The sequence below is a fragment of the Leuresthes tenuis genome, unplaced genomic scaffold (genome assembly GCF_036924035.1).
Source record: "Leuresthes tenuis unplaced genomic scaffold, fLeuTen1.0.hap1 SCAF_14, whole genome shotgun sequence".
NCBI lineage: Eukaryota > Metazoa > Chordata > Actinopteri > Atheriniformes > Atherinopsidae > Leuresthes > Leuresthes tenuis.
This window is the reverse complement of record NW_027325368.1, coordinates 23,121,847-23,138,183: the sequence shown is the minus strand read 5'-3', so window position 1 is coordinate 23,138,183 and position 16,337 is coordinate 23,121,847. Positions and strand designations below refer to the sequence as shown.

General features: G+C 44.1%; 1 protein-coding gene across 2 annotated transcripts in view; it reads left to right on the top strand.

Annotated features, from left to right (window-relative positions):
* The window catches only part of LOC140269499 (3',5'-cyclic-AMP phosphodiesterase 4B-like), a 53,046-nt gene that overhangs the window by 32,326 nt on the left and 4,383 nt on the right, over positions 1-16,337 (top strand). For both annotated transcript variants that reach the window (XM_072364622.1, XM_072364621.1), the window contains 4 exons: positions 6,834-6,946; positions 14,169-14,262; positions 15,653-15,855; positions 15,967-16,065. In XM_072364622.1, the coding sequence (XP_072220723.1) occupies positions 6,834-6,946; positions 14,169-14,262; positions 15,653-15,855; positions 15,967-16,065 (509 nt within the window). The remainder of the gene's footprint in view (positions 1-6,833; positions 6,947-14,168; positions 14,263-15,652; positions 15,856-15,966; positions 16,066-16,337) is intronic.

Here is a 16,337-nt window from a genome sequence, read left to right as displayed (position 1 = left end):
TGTGCGTCGTACTTGATTTGTGCGTCTTATTTGATTTCTGTGTCGTACTTGATTTGTGCGTCGTACTTGATTTGTGCGTCTTATTTGATTTCTGCGTCGTACTTGATTTCTGCGTCGTACTTGATTTGTGCGTCGTACTTGATTTGTGCGTGTGACTTGATTTGTGCGTCGTACTTGATTTGTGCGTCTTATTTGATTTCTGTGTCGTACTTGATTTGTGCGTCGTACTTGATTTGTGCGTCTTATTTGATTTCTGCGTCTTATTTGATTTCTGTGTCGTACTTGATTTGTGCGTCGTACTTGATTTGTGCGTCGTACTTGATTTGTGCGTCTTATTTGATTTCTGTGTCGTACTTGATTTGTGCGTCGTACTTGATTTGTGCGTCGTACTTGATTTGTGCGTCTTATTTGATTTCTGTGTCGTACTTGATTTGTGCGTCGTACTTGATTTGTGCGTCGTACTTGATTTGTGCGTGTGACTTGATTTGTGCGCACTACTTGATTTGTGTGTGTGTAACTTGCTTGAAGTTACGGACAAAACGATAATTAGGAATTCAAAAAGTCTCCTACACACAAATCATTAAATACGCAGGCACCAATTTCCCTCGATACTTAGTTCCCTATAAACTTGTAACGAATTGTGAATAATTGTGGATCTGTGTAAAATAGAATATCTCAGCACACCGTGGTTATAACACATTTACTTTGTAATATTCTAAAATGCCTTATATGGACAGCATTTAAGAGCCGTACAAATGTAATTAGATGTTTTAAAGCAACGACCGCTTGGTGGTGGACTTGTTCTTTGGCTGAGAAAAATTGACAGTCAAATCACGGTGGTCTACCCTCTGAAGTAAGTACAAGTTAAATCTGCTCGCTTTGCTATCCGACTATAATGAGACAGCCAGTATTTCAGATCATTTCAGATAACGTTTTATGTGTCTGGTACTTTGATGCGCTGTCCTCCACACAGGGAACTAAGTATCGAGGGAAATGACGCTTGACTCAGATGAAAATCCAGATGACCCAGCTTTCCACCAGTACTTAAACGCGCCATGCACGGACGAATCTGTGAGGCTTCCTGGAGGCGTGAAAACAGTCTCTAAACCCTTGGTGCTGATCTATAGCTTTGTACGTGTGTTTCAGGCGACTTGTGCGTGCGTATTTAATGATTTGTGTGTAGGAGACTTTTTGAATTCCTAATTATTGTTTTGTCCGTAACTTCAAGCAAGTTACACACGCACAAGTCAAGTGCTACGCACACGCAGATGTTTTGAGTCGATTTTCTGTCCATACAGAGCAGCCCCGAGCCACCATTCTCTGTCCTCAATGCTTTATTAGAAGGATGACGTTTTTACTGTAGCTGTGCTGAGCCTTTGCCTGTGGTGGGACTCCTACTGTGGCTCTTTTTTCATTAAAAAAACATTGTTTAAGTTGCTAGTTGAACTCTATTTCATTCTATAAATCTTACAGGGTTAAACTGTTCGTAAACATTTTAGGTAAGTTATGATAATTGTGACACATTTATATCATTTTACATCATAACACAGAGTTCTTCCAAAAATGTAAATCATGTAAAATGTCAGTTTTTTCCCGTCTAATACCCACTCATCGAGTGTCACTGTACGTGTTTGGGAAGGAGTTTCGCACTTTTTCAAAACATGTTGTTGACTTTAAGAACTGTAGTTCTTTCATTGCAGGACAGACCAGATGCCAAGTGAGCCTATTACCCAAAAAAATCTGACGTATTTCAAACCGTGAAGAATGAATCAGGCGCAGCAGACGTACACATTGTTTGCCCTGAAACTAAATCGGTCATGTGACTCCGTGCGTAAATTGCGCAGGGAGTGGAGAAACACACAATGAGCAATGCTCATTCATCTTTTGTCTCTTTTTGTAAACATGCTCTCAAGGAGAAGTGATGAATGACACATCTGACACTGGCTATTCTGACAGATTAAAGCAAGGAAATCACTGGTGTCCATTTACCGGAAGGTTAAGGAGGTACCGAGGAGCAATGCGCGACAGAGAGTTATGGCCTTGTTTCAAGTTGTGTGCACATATTTTACACAACTGTAAGGGCTGCTGATTTCTCTGCACTGTTTCCAAAAAACATTCACAGCATTTTGTCATTTTACAGCCACATGAATGATTGGATCATGTTTAGACTGAATGTTTGATGAAGCTTATCGTTTCACATATAAACTTTTTGAATAAACAGACGGGCACACAGACGGACAGTCGCTCACAAACTTGACTTCTCCTTTTCAGTTCGCTCCCCTCGTGCGTGCAACAGCTGCTCTGCTCCACAGCAGGAATCCATTTCAGGTTTTCCGGGCTCACAGCCAGAGGATAGGATCTGGCGGGCTGGAAGCGTGCAGCCTGGTTAAGTATTTGAATTATGTCATTGACGTCAGCACAGTCATAAACCTCACTGCGGCCCATCCCTCAAGCCGGCCCATGCCAAGGCAGCTCCATGGTGCATTGTGAAGGAGCTATCAGACAGGTTCTGATGAAGTGTTTGTGTGAATGTGTGTGTTTGAAGCCTTTTGTTTTGATAAGTGATGAGATTATGGCACAACTGTAAACTATGCAGAAACATAATCAGTGAGGGCTGTTTGTGAGAGAAGACAGAAGACGATTGTCTGCATGGTTTCGGGGTTGGACTGAGTTTGAATGTCCAACACACCACGGTCTCTCCAATAGCTGAAAATCCATCACACTCATAACATCCCCAAATCAGTCTCAAACATCTCTTTTATTGTTGTTTTTTGATTGTCTTGATATCTTGCGAAAGGTTTAAGGATCAGATACGAGTTCACCAGAACTGCACATACAAGTCACATTCAGCACATTTAGTTTCCTGGAACTGCAACTTCATGCTGTCTCTGATATTCTTAGGAAATAGAAACACATGCATTCAGTGTAATTCTCTAACAAAAAAAAAAAAAGATTACTTTGATTTTTTTTTACTTTGAAAGATTTTTTTAAAGCTAAAATCAAATATAATCTGTCTGTGAAATAAAACATGGCAAAATTAGAAGCCTGCACAATGCAAATAATTGGCGCAAAGATGAAAGCTTTCCCACCATGTGTGTTCTGAGCTGACCCTTCACCTGTATTGTACACTTGAGGCAGCATCAAGCCTTGCCTTGAAAAGCCTCGCTTTGACGCTTCAGTGAGATTAAGACCCGAGTTGTTGGTTTTTTCCCTCGTTCTTTGTTACAGCATTTTTTCTCTCCTCTATGTGTGATAAGCTGACGTATGTTGGGGGTGAGCAAGGGGTGAATCATTACACAAAAGTGAATCATTACACCTCCTCTCCCCCCAACACACACACACACACACATTCCTGCATCTCAGCTCAAGATCTGCAAAATCAAACGAGCAACAGTGAGAACGTACACGTATCACCATGACCGTATCAACACGGATGGCTTTTAGGTGTTTATATTTGATCGGGTGGTGGTGAGTTAAAACTGGTGGTCCATCAGGTGACCATCAGTTATTACTGGCCCCATAATTCCTTGAGAATTCAGAAATGTTTTAACCGGAGAGGCAATTCTGGGGCTATAGCATAGTCGAAATCCACAATCTAAACTTTGGATCGAGCGTTTAGAGCTGCTGACAAAGAGAAACCATTGTTGAAAGTTGACAGTTATTACAGTTCTGCGCATCGTGTCCAAACTTTCATTTAATAGCTCTTTGGAATCACCCTGTTGGTGCAGAAATTTGACCTTTGGCATTTCTGATAGGTGCAACTAAAGAAATGAGAACAAGTGATTGTGTCTTTGAAACAAGCTGTACGTAATGAGATGAGGGCTGGATCAAGATCTTTTGCACAGAGCTATAAGTCCATTTACTTACAGGTAAAATATGATTAGTCGACCCCTTATACTTTATCCATTTTTTCTGTCTTAAAAATTCCAACGCATACAGTGTTGGAATTAACATTCTATGGCTTTGTTTGTAGATTTTTAACATTCTTAACCTGGAAAATGCTCCTTAAATGTCCCAGTGTTATATGCTCAAATGTAAAACACCTTTCATACGGAAGTTTTTTCAACTATATCTCTTGTTCAGTAAAACTTTGAGCTGAGGAATGTCCTCGGATGTAGACATTTATTATTACTTTTATTAGAGCAAATAATTTGAGTACTTCATCCATCAGCGGCTGTTTGTATGCTGAGACAGCGCAGTTCTGCAAACTAAGCTTCAGTCAGACAGGGAGAAAAACAGGTTTAGGGGTTGGTTGAGAACACAGAGAGGGGCAGTGTGAGGTGGATGTAAGCGGAAGGTATCTCTGCAGGAATGGGGGTTTGGACCCGGCCCTGGTCATTAGTGCAGTTGATGGCTCTCACAGAAGCCGGTCTGTGGCCCTCGAGGGGAGCGAGATAGAGGGAAAGGAGGGAGACGGGGTCTGTCTGCACACTGAGGTCTGTTGTCCTCTTTGCAGCTTTCAGCATATGGCCAAAGCATTAGCGCTCACCAGAAAAATTGACTTCCACTGAAAAAAAAAAGAAACAGACTGGAAAAGTACCTCAAGCTGTCTGGGAGCAGGTTTGTCAGACTGAAAGTGCGTCACGCCACCTTAAACTGGTGACTCTGTGAAATGTCAGCCCATTTAGTGCTGTTTATGATCGACCAGAGGTGGCGATGGGTTCAGCACGCCATCAGCTCACAGTGCGCTCCTGGGCATAACTTTGCTCGAGTTAGAACTTCAACTCAAACAAATGTGATTACCAAGTTAGATAGTTCTGGGTTTTCTTTACAAAAGAGAACTGACAACAGGAGGAGCCAAATGGTTTGAATCCAGAAAACTGAATCATTACATTTTTGTTCTGTGCTCCACATCAAGCATTTTATTATCATGATATTCTGGACTGTGTCAAGCTTCAAAATGACCTTAGACCTGTTCATACACACAGTGTGGATGGTCCAAGCCTTTGATGTCTCCCAACTTCCCTGTTAAAATGCCTAATGTCTCTATATACTCACATTGGAGAGAACGGAGCAGGATGTGGTCACATTTTCTTGGCAGGGTCTCCTGCCTCTGTGGACCAAGTCAGCAGCATGTTGGTTTAAACCCGCTTTCAGCAGCTCACCTCTTCGTGCAATGAGCTCCTCTGACTTTATACTTTGTGTCCTGTGTGAATTTTGCACAGCTTAGGTGCCGGTGGATCCTATGAATAGTTTGGACCACAAAAATTGGCATTGAGTTCTATAATATAGCAAAGGATGTCTTTGAAGTCTCCGCGCTGGAGCTCAAGCAAAGAAAAAAAAATTGGTCTGACTTGAGGAATTGAGGCGAGGAGCCAGTGGCATGATTTCTCAAAACTGTGGGTGAGCTTTAAGAGCTAAGACTGCATTTTGATTTTTTTTTGTTCAGAGGAGTCACGGTAAAGCTGCTCTGATAACAGTCAAAAGTGGGAGTTTTCCTAAAGTGCACAACACGACTGAGGTTTTATTACAGTTCTTTGTTCAACACTTGTGGTTCGAGATCTGTACGCCATCACTGTGCTTTGAAGTGCTTTGATCCAGTATATTGACGTAAATTGGGGAGTAGCACGCTGGCTGTCTTGTTGTGTTAAGCATATGGGGTAAATTTCTTCCATGTGTGCAGCCCTATGAAGCAGACATCAGCCTTTTCCATAGAAAAAGAAAAGTGGGGGGATCCAGATGGGTTCAGCGGTCCCTCCCTCCAGGCAGAAATCTGTTGAATCACCTCCTGTCTTAGAGTTTGTCCCTTTTTGACGTCTCCTCGGGTTTTATCGTTTCATTTTGATTTCTTATAAAGCGCTCTGTTCCTCTTAAATACCCTGGGGCCTTCCTCGTGTGAGTCATAGCTTCAGACGGTAGAGCTGTTTCAACAGATGACATCTGACGGTCCTCAGCAGTCACTCCATTGAGTAACTCCACTCCGTGTTTTGCGTGAGTTCAGGGTCAAAGAGGAAGTGCTTTGGTTTCTTTGGCACACGGTGAAGCCCTGGCCTGGCTGTCCTCCAGTTCGGGGAGTCAAGATTTGCCTCTCGTGTTGCTTGCGCAAACACAAAGTTTTGTGTTTGATATATTTTTTTTCCTTCCTCAGAGAGGTTTAGAAAGGGGAGAGACCATTTGTGGGGCATGGTGGTGTGAGCCGCTGCTCATGCAGTTCAGCCTTAAAGTGGTCGGGGGAGAAAAAAGTTGGAGCAGTCTTTCTTGCATAAGTGACAATGTAGCTTTGAACCTCTTGTCCACACAGTGAAATCTAGTGAAATTAGTATCACATAGATGGCTTTGTGAAAGGCAAATTAAAAAGCAAAACTGTTTCTGCCACCTAAAGATCCTCTTCAGGTTGCATTGAGATGTTTAAATGGGTGGGGGGTCACAGTCACATCAACAGCAGGAGGCAGCAGACTGCCTAGATTGCAAGTCAGTCATTCAGTAGAACACTACTGAGAAGGGGATAAGTTAATAAGAGAGTGGCTGAGAGGGGGTGGGGGAACCAGACAGAGTGGGAGGGGGGTTGAAGAGTGCACGAGAGCGAGAGAAAGAGGGGGTACGCAGAGAAGGAGGCAAGAAGGAGAGAGCCGGCAAACAGTAAATCTGCCCTCCGTTTCTCTGAAAACACAACTTCCTTGAACTTTGTGAGGTGGCAGAGCGTAGCAAGATGAAGGAGCTCTGTGTGCACACCTCCCCCTCTTCCTCTGCGTCTTCCGGATGTCCTGCATGCCAGTCCCCCATACGATCAGGCCACTCTGGGACCCTTGGGCCACCACACATGGTGTCAGGGGGATCGAGTATGGACATGGATCCGCTCGGGCCTGATTACGTGTCCATGTGTCTGTTGGCAGATGAATCCTATCAAAAGCTGGCCATGGAGACCATGGAGGAGCTGGACTGGTGTCTGGACCAGCTGGAGACGATCCAGACCTACCGGTCTGTCAGCGACATGGCCTCAAATAAGGTAGGACAACTGGAGCAATGTATTGAATGTAAATCTCACAGAAGTGTGTTTGTTACGTTTCTGTAGAGGTTTTACATTGATATGTACAGCACTGTGGTTGTAATAGAAGCAGAACAGTCTATCTTTGCATTAATAACAGAAAGGGAACCCTGTAAGCTAGAGCAGTGGATAAAAAGCTTTTTGAAGACGGGAACTATCACACTGACTGATCAGTGCTTCTCAAGGTTTGGTAGGTGGGTTTGAAAAGTTCTGATGATTTATGATTTTTTTTAAACTCCAAGAGAACCCTTCCGTCTCTAAATGTTCACTTTTGCAAGCTGTCGTGCGAATAGCATTTTGCTTTTCATAACTGGTATTTGTGAGCATTGTGCCATTGTTCATTCTACCTACACTACGAGACCTTGAAAAACCACAATGGTGTCATGCTGCCAAACCAAAGTTGACTTTAATCAAGGATTGAATCTGTCTAATTACAGGTTCAACCCTAGATTCTCATAACTATGCAACAATACAGAATTATTATAACTGTTAATTATCTGAACAGTGCTGTCAGAAGACTTGACTGAGATATTATTTACTAACAGTTCTGTATGTATCTGTGTAATAGCTGTGTTGCTTTGTGGCTGTCCATTTGCAAAGTCTATGTAAAATGTAAATGATTGTTGCCACAGTGACGCACTTGCAAAGCAACGGCGGCTCTGTGGTAGTGTATGAGCTGGCAGATCATTTCAAGGATCTTTTGTGAGCAATGAAAAAAAAAAAGCATGACTTGTGTTGTTTTACATACAAGACTGCAGAGTCCCTGTTCTTCTTGATTAGCATACTTGCCTGTATTCCATGGAAATGGCTGACCTGCTTCAGTAGAAACGCTAGGTTATACAACTAGGCTGCACTGTAGTGCTATATGCAGAACTATTCTAACTGTGCATTGGTCATTTTAATATGGTGTAGATATCGGCTTGGTTGTTGATAGCTCCCTGGGATACTGGAACACTTTTGTTTGTTGACTTTGTGTGTGCACTACCTCAGGTTTTATCCAGTGAGTAATAGCTATGACGGGTACATCCTGGGTCATCAGGGACATCAGTGTTCTCTATTGCTGCATTCACAGGCTGAAGTGATATTTTTCAGTTGATATGACTCATATTTAATTGTCTTTTCAGGGTTGTGTGGATACAAATTCAAATGTTCAAATTACCTTTGTCTCTTAGGCATTGGATCCATATTCAATACCTGGCTCCGCGACACTCATATCGGACTCCATGTGACTTTCTCACTTATACGAATGCAATGAGCATCACCATCATAAACCTACAGCACTACTACAGCAATGCTAGTAATAGCTGCTAAAACAGCTAGCGAGAGCTAGGCACCAAGCTTTTCTCGTCCTTCTTGGTCTTTTCCTCTATAACTGGACGGATGTTTGCCATCCTCTACAGCTAAGTGTCATCAGAAGTCTGCACCAATAGCTTCTGTTTCAGAACTGCTGGGCCACTTTTAATCGGCACCTTTAGTTTTTCACACGAAAGTCAGATGCAGAACACTCAGAGTTCGGATTGTGAACCATCAAATTTGATCCATATTCCCTGGAACTGGTTAATGTGCATGATAATGTGAACATAGCGAATATTGCCTTGGCAAGCCAGTTGATATGTTTCCACTACAGCAGCAGTGGATTAGACAAGGTCACATGCATTATACGACTGCTGTTTTGCATTAATATATTCACAAAGCATGTCAGGATAATAGAAATTCCAGCTTAAAAATGAGCGAGCTGGAATTGCTATTGCTGCTTCTTGGCAAGTGAGCAAACTTGGTCACTGGAAGTATTTGTTGTTTATGCAGAAGCTTTTCTAGATGGAGTTACTGAAATCCGTTTTTATAGGCTGAGAACACACTGGCAGCTTTATGAGACTATGGCACAGCTGAGCTTGATGCTAAATGCTACAATCCGCTACCCAATATACTCAAACTGGCAATGCTGATCTTGAAGCATTAGAGAACACAAAAAAGCAAATGTAGAAACATTTTACTACTTTATTTGTGAAATTGAGAAAAATTTGGGCTCATCTTGAATTTGATGGCAGCCACACATCTCAGAAAGTTGGGATGGGGGCAACGAAATGGCTGAAAAAGTTGAGGTGTCCTAAAAAAGACACATCTGGAGGAACAGGTTGCAGCTTATTGAGTTAACTGGCAACTTGTCAGTAACATGACTGACTGTAACTGAAAAGAATCTGAAGAGTCTCTGAGAAGTGAAAATGAGCAGAAGTTCTTAAAAAAACTGCATCTACATGATCACATGATTTTTTTTCTCGTGGAAACATCAGCAATTGCAAAAAAAAATTTTTAGGAAATATGAAATAGATATTTGCTGCTTGTATGGCTTAAAAGATGAAGACTCCTTTCCAATAACCTGCCTGACAGTTAAATAAATCCCGCTTGTTATTTCGAAAATCTGAAAATATCCGATTCGGTGGAACTGAATCTAAGTAAACGCCCTGAGCTTCAAGAAGACTAAACAAAGCAGCTGCTTGGAAATTCATTTGTAAAAAGCTCAGACAAATTACAATGCACCATACGTTATTAGTCAACCTCCCTTAGACAGCGGAGACAGCATGGCGGCATCAGATTATAAACACCAAGGGTGGTGTTGTCCATTTCCGGCTGTATTCCACATTGTGGTCTGGGGGAGGATTGGGATCAGGAGGGATGTTGTCAGACCATGATGGGTGACTGTGACCGTGACACAGGTTTCCTGTCTCTTTTTTTCCTGTGCGCCCCCCCCTCACTGCCTCCTATGCTCTACTCCCTGGTTACCAGATGACAATAACAATGCTTTAGCCAGGCAGTCAGGTTGATTCTGCATCACTGGAACTTGAAAGACAACGAGCGCGAGGTCCTTCAGGCCTGCAGCAGGGCAGCCTCCTCGTCTGGCAGGGCAGAGAGAGAACCGTTGTTGACCGATGTTGATTTCGAAAGTGTGGAGGTCATCAGTTTATCCTGTTACGGTTTAGTGTTTATCAGTGTTCCAGAATGTTGTGCAAGAATGGAAAGAAACATTTTAGTGTTCAATTTTACCTTTGAAATTCAAAATTGACATCAAATAGATACATTTTTGCTCCATTAATGTAGCATCTGCAGGCGATTGCCATGAACTTTAACAATAGGCCTGTTTCTTTTCTGACCCAGAGGATGTAATCGAACCCACAATCAAACCCAGGGTGTCTCCGTTTTCTCTGTCCAAGGGCACAGGTGCATCCGGGGGTACAGGACCACACACCCTGCTGCCCGCCTGCCTGGTCACGATGACCTAAGAGCGGGGAGCTGCTTCCCTGCCCCTCACTATCATTATCCTCGCCACACTTCCATGCTGATGCTGGTGGCGGCCTTGGGCAAACACTGCCATCTGAATCCAGTTAGGGGCATTTAGCGCTTTGTGGGTTAGCGTGCGAGCGAGCCCCCGAGCAAAAGACAAGCACATAGGAAAGTTTAACTCACGAGTGGTCACTTCAGCTTTGAAGCACCGCCATCTTCCGAGGGGAAAGAATGACAAAATTATTGAAACAGATGTAGCGGTGGGTCTGTAGCTGCAGCAGGCGTAATGGACATGAAATTATAGTGCCGTGATCTCATTTGACTGAGCGGGTGGAGAGGAGATCAGACGAACTGCAGCGGTGATTATGGCACTTAATTGTAATTAAATAAAGTTCTACCTCTGTCATCTCTGTAAAGGAAAATAAGCTAAATGAGGAATATAAACAGAAGACGTGTAATTTACTGTTAACTATTCAGAAATACTTTTCATCAACACCTTCCAGGAAATGTGTCTTTTTACTGTTGCTAAACTGTGAAAACTTGCAGGTTATCTTCCACTGTGTGTTGACACTGGAAACAGCTACACAGGGACAGAGGCAGTATTGGCTCACTTTGGACAGTTATGCTATTCCATTCTGATGTCAAGCTGTCCCTGTGCAGACCCGTTTGTATCACTGTTTCACTTCAGGTTGAAGTGTGACTGTGAAGTCATCTTGACTCATTTTCTTTTTCATTGTGATATTCCACCTCAACATGTCAGCGCGGCTGCCTTCTAAACTTGTTAATCTGGGACTTTTTTTTGGTGGCGCGTAAGTATGTCTGTAGGGTGCTGCCTGAGGCCATGTCAGGAAGCAGGATGTACACGACCTCAGTGAATTACTCTATTAAGTAAAAGGGAAGTAGGTGGAGACGCATGCTCGGGCCTGTGTTGGAGGGAGGAGCTTTTGACTTGCAGTTAGACTGTAGGCCACTCACTCAGCTCAGCTTTATCGCTATATGTTTCCTGCCTGACGCCACATCAGAAACGAGAATAGAGGGAGGAAGCTGGCAGAATCTCAGGCAGCCTCAACAGTAACTGCTCTTGGAACTCTACGGGATTTCTTTAGCGCTGTGTTTGGTTTTTGTTAAGTGACAATGGGACTATGTTGTTCTGAAAAGCAGAAGAAAAACTTTGAGATGCTAACAACTTGGAAAAAGGTGAGTTAACTTTGGAAGAGCTTACATTGTGCTGTGGAACCGTGGTAGACACTGTGTTTAAAGAACAGATTAATTGTTTTAAATTATAGGAAAAACACGGTTAACAACTGATATGTTTAATGCTCTCTTTATTAATTATATTGAGGTTTTCCTATCTTTTTAGAATTTTACTTCAGGAAGAAAGAGGGAGATTCACTATATTTGGGTATAATGGCTCAGTTTATATCAAATGATGTCTTATAAGTTGACTTTTTTGTGTGGGGGGGGGGGTGAGACTGTGGCTCTGGCTTGATCTTATCTAATTCAGTACTTCTGAACTTACCGCAGGGGTTTTTAATTTTTTTGTTTGTGTAACTTCCTACGTTAACCTTTCATTCTGGATATGACAACTCTTTGCTCACGCAAAAGGATGTATGAGTTACCGCCACACATTGAGTAATCTGTCCTCATAGACCTATCAGCATGCCCTGAGTGTGTGTCTCAGCTGGACTGCATGACCCGGGGTTACTGGCATTGAGCTGTATGCTTAATTCGCTCTCTGTAGGTCACTCAAATCAGCACCATTCCTCTGCTTTAACAAATCAATTACAGTTTCCCTTTTGAACTTAGAAAAGCTGACTCATTCCAAGCTCCATTTTTTAAATTTAATTAAATGGGTCTTTTTTCATCCTCATGAACTTTCTTGGATTTGTTTTACCGACAGCCTCTGGCAGTCTGAGTTTTGAGTGCAGCCAGCTCTTTGAAAGTATGTAGTTAGATGGAGGCTCTCTGCTTGACAGCTATTAGGCAGCTGGGAAGACCCGAGCGTCTGGCTTAGTTTGAAGAGAAAAAGATCCCGTTGCGAGCGTGAGGAAACAGTACCTGGCAAAAGGCATAATGGCATTAGCGTGTGAAGGCAGTTTCAGGAAATAATGAATCAAATGTAGCTTTCATGCAGTCAGGGTTCAGAATGCACTCACACAAATCGCATCTTTTGTGATTTCTGAATGTCTTTCCTGATCGTGCCCCACAGCAGCTCACCTGCTGCAGACTTCGTTAATTGTGTACGTGGTTCTAAATGTTTTGTTTGTTTATGGATGTGACGCAGTCTCTTCAGAGTGGGGACCACCGTGGGAATGATGGAGGGGGCCATGTGACTCTGTTGCCATGGCATTCAGGCTCCCGTGCAGGCGGTGATGCCGTGGTGGGCTGCAGACTTACAAGTCTTTTATCTGCTCGACTCTCATCATCCCCATTTGTCTTAAACGCAGATAACTGCTGCTTTTGGAAAAGTAGCATGTCCAGTAGTAGCAACTCACTGATAAATGACCAAACCAAGTCTGGTTTCATTTGAATTAAAACCCCCTTTTCTCCTGACGCTCGTCATAAACGCTTTGGTGCTTTGAAACCTCAAATTGCGCAGTATGCATTGCATCTGCTCTGCATTACTGAGCAGGGGGCAAATGTGAAAAAGAGACAATGGGAGGGGGCTTGATGAGCGCACGGGAGAGGAAGATGTGGGGGATTCTCCAAGCTCTCATTTTCTGCAGTGCTGTGCATGGCTCAGTGTTAACAGAGGGTGGGAGGCAGAGAGCGAGAGACTCCACCAGTCTGTCTGCCACAGGGGACTCTACAGCTTGAGCACACACCTCCTCCTCCGCCTCCCCTCTCTGCCTTCTACCAGTCCTCTTTTCCTTTTCTCTCTCCGTCGTGTAGCCTGCCTTTCCTCCCTTGCCTCGTTCCATCTGGGCTTGGAAAGGCTGGACACCCCCTCCCGCTCCATCCCTGCATGTCACTGCATAACATTCGGATGGTGTCAGGAGGAGACGGAGCTTCAGAGAGACGGACAGACGCAGCTGGAACGAGAGAAAAGGAAGAGAAATATTGATTGCATCTGAGGGGGATTCCATCACTCTCTGCAGTTGCTCGCGATCCTTGAAAACAATGGATGAGGCAAAGAGGAGGCGCATTTGGCCGAGGATGTAGGGGTTTGCCACAGCCCTTCTCCAGCGACTGCAGCTTTTATCGCAGTCGGCCGTTGCAAAGCTGGGATTTGGTGGCGCCTTGAACTTCAGGCTGTAGGGCTGAGTTCAGCCTTGGGGATCCACTCAGAGAGGAGCACTCACTGCTTCTGCTGGGGAGCACCAGGGGCTCAGAACCGCTCAGCACCATGCCTGAGGCCAACTACCTGTTCTCTGTGTCCTGGGGATACATTAAGGTGTGTCCCAGAGGGGATTTCCCAATAATTGGATGTGTGTGCACACAGTCTGTGTTCATGTCTTTTCCCCGGAGCTGGTGAAGTGTCTCTCATTTCGTGTGTTGATTTTGTAATATTTCCGTTCCCATCTCGAATACGTATGGTTGTCTTGAGCTGATTTTGTCATGTTGCTCTTGCTCAGTGGCTGCATATGTCTGGAACATTGCAGCGTTTTGTTTCACTGGAAGAATAGTACACAGGATTTTGTATGTTATCCACTGTCCTCTGTTTGCTGAAATGTCCAGCAGTCCTCGCAGCTAATTCATACCCGGGGCTGGGAAGAGAAGAGCGCTGACCTTACATGGCGCAGAAAAAGCAAAACAAACTGTGGTCGTATTCGCATGAGACATGTCTCAAAGCAACAGGAAATGCTTCAGTTCTCATTTTTTGGAAATGACAGTAAAAGCATTTCAGAGGTATTTGTTTCAAATTTGAAATAATGTTTTAATAATCTTTTTTTTTTTCTTCCAGTTCAAGAGGATGCTGAACAGGGAGCTAAGCCACCTGTCTGAGATGAGTCGCTCAGGCAACCAAGTGTCAGAGTACATCTCCAACACCTTCTTAGGTAAGCACTGCAGCACGCGTTCACCCACACCAAAAGACTGCATCGTAAGGCTTCAGTGAGCCAGCGTTACTCGGGAACAGCAGATGTGCCAGAGGTTGGAAGGTTACCGAAAGCGTCTGCTAAGTACTGGATAAACTCATAGTTTGTCTGCACCACTGCTCTGAAACCAGTTTGATCTGGTCTGGAGGAGAGAAACAGAATCCCCTCGCTCTGACTGCAGAGATATGTGAGGGGAGGAGGGAGGGCTTTATACTTGGGGAAGACTTCCCTCTGAAAGATCAGGAGGAATGAGGGGGAGGGTTGTTTGAACGTATGTATGCATACTGTGCCATCAGGTCCATACAGACACCGCATCATCCGTCAGGAGCACAGCAGTGTTTCCTTGTCCTTAAAAAGCTCCGCGGCGTTTCGTGACTCACAGCCAGCCCGCCTGGCCTGCAAACAGCCCCCACCACCCATCCACCGTACCACCAGCACACAGCCAGCTGCTCTGAGCTGCTCCTCTGTCTGTGTTTGAAAACACACGTCCACCTTTCTGTCCCACAGCAGATCAAATCTAAAACAAAAGAAAGAAAGCAGGGAGGGGAACGAGGGGCTGGATGCATGGTGGAAAAACTAAAAACCTTTCCTAACAATGGAAAAGGCGCAGTGAAGCAGAAAGCGCTGCCTTGAGAGACAAACACAACAGCACGCCTCAGTTTCTCTTTGAAGCTCTTTTATCTGGTTTTATCTGCATTGCATCTACCACCTGTCAGGTGGGAGAGAGATCATATTCCTCCGCTTTGTGGGGGATGCAGCTCAGATTTTTCTCACCGCTGTGCATATTGTGCACAAATACAGACAGCAGGAGTTTCACACATGTGGCACACATGCATACGGCCTGCAGCATGTGTGAAATGTCACTCAGCAAACAGACTAAATCACATGCACCGAACAAACCCGCACAGCAGCGAGTCCCCCCTCCCAACATTTCGGCTCAGAATGAGCCATCTTTCTCTGAACTGTTATTACAACACCATTGAGTTTCACAGAATGCGTGCCGCATTATCACAACATCTCATTAGTGCTTCCTGACCCCTTTTTTTTCATCGTGACATTCTTTTTTCATTCTTTACTGCTGCTCAGTGATGGCTTGTTTTTAGCGATGGAGACAGAAAGTGAGGGATTGTTCTCATTAAATAACTGTCACGGCAGCTTTAATATGTTGTCACATAGGTGTGAGAGGTGGCCTACCTCAGCGTGTTCACTGTTCACTCGGAGCAGTGGCAACACGCGCGAGGAGGATTATCTAACAACCTCCAGCAACTGAGTTGAACCGAAAACTACTTCTTTTTCTTTTTTTAATCATCCCTCCTTCCTCTTTTTCCATCTCTAATTCTGTTTTCTACAGACAAGCAGAATGAGCTGGAGCTTCCCTGTCCGGTTCCAAAGTCGAGGGAAAGGAAGAGGAGGCAGGGCCAGCAGCAGCAGCAGCATGTTGGGATGATGACGCAGATCAGCGGGGTGAGGAAGGTCAGCCATTCATCCAGCATCTCTGGCAGCAGCGGAAATCGCTTTGGGGTCAAGACGGACCAGGAGGAGCTGCTCTCAAAGGTCAGTGATGACAAGATGGTGCAGTCAAAAAAAATGCATACACCTCCATATCTGGTTCGGGTGTTTGGTGACTAGCTGGCTCAGAGGCTTAAATTCTGGCTTCACTTACAGGATCTGGAGGACATCAACAAATGGGGACTGAATATCTTCAAAGTGGCCGAACATTCCCACAACCGACCGCTCACATGCATCATGTACACCATCTTCCAGGTCAGTTACCTTCTCTATCCTCAACCTCCACCCCCTCAAAAGTCTTGAGCCAGCCCTCATTTCTTCGTATTTTACTTCCAAGTCACCAGATTTTCTTGTAATCTATTTTTTTTAAGTATATTGGACACTTAACTCTGATCTACGAATCATTACCTTAAAAACTAACTCAAAAGATGAACCAGTGTTAACAAACAACTTCATCAGAAATGGTCTCCATGGAAGGGTGGCTGTCAAGAGGCCATTCTTAAGGAAGGGAAACAGGGAGAAAAGGC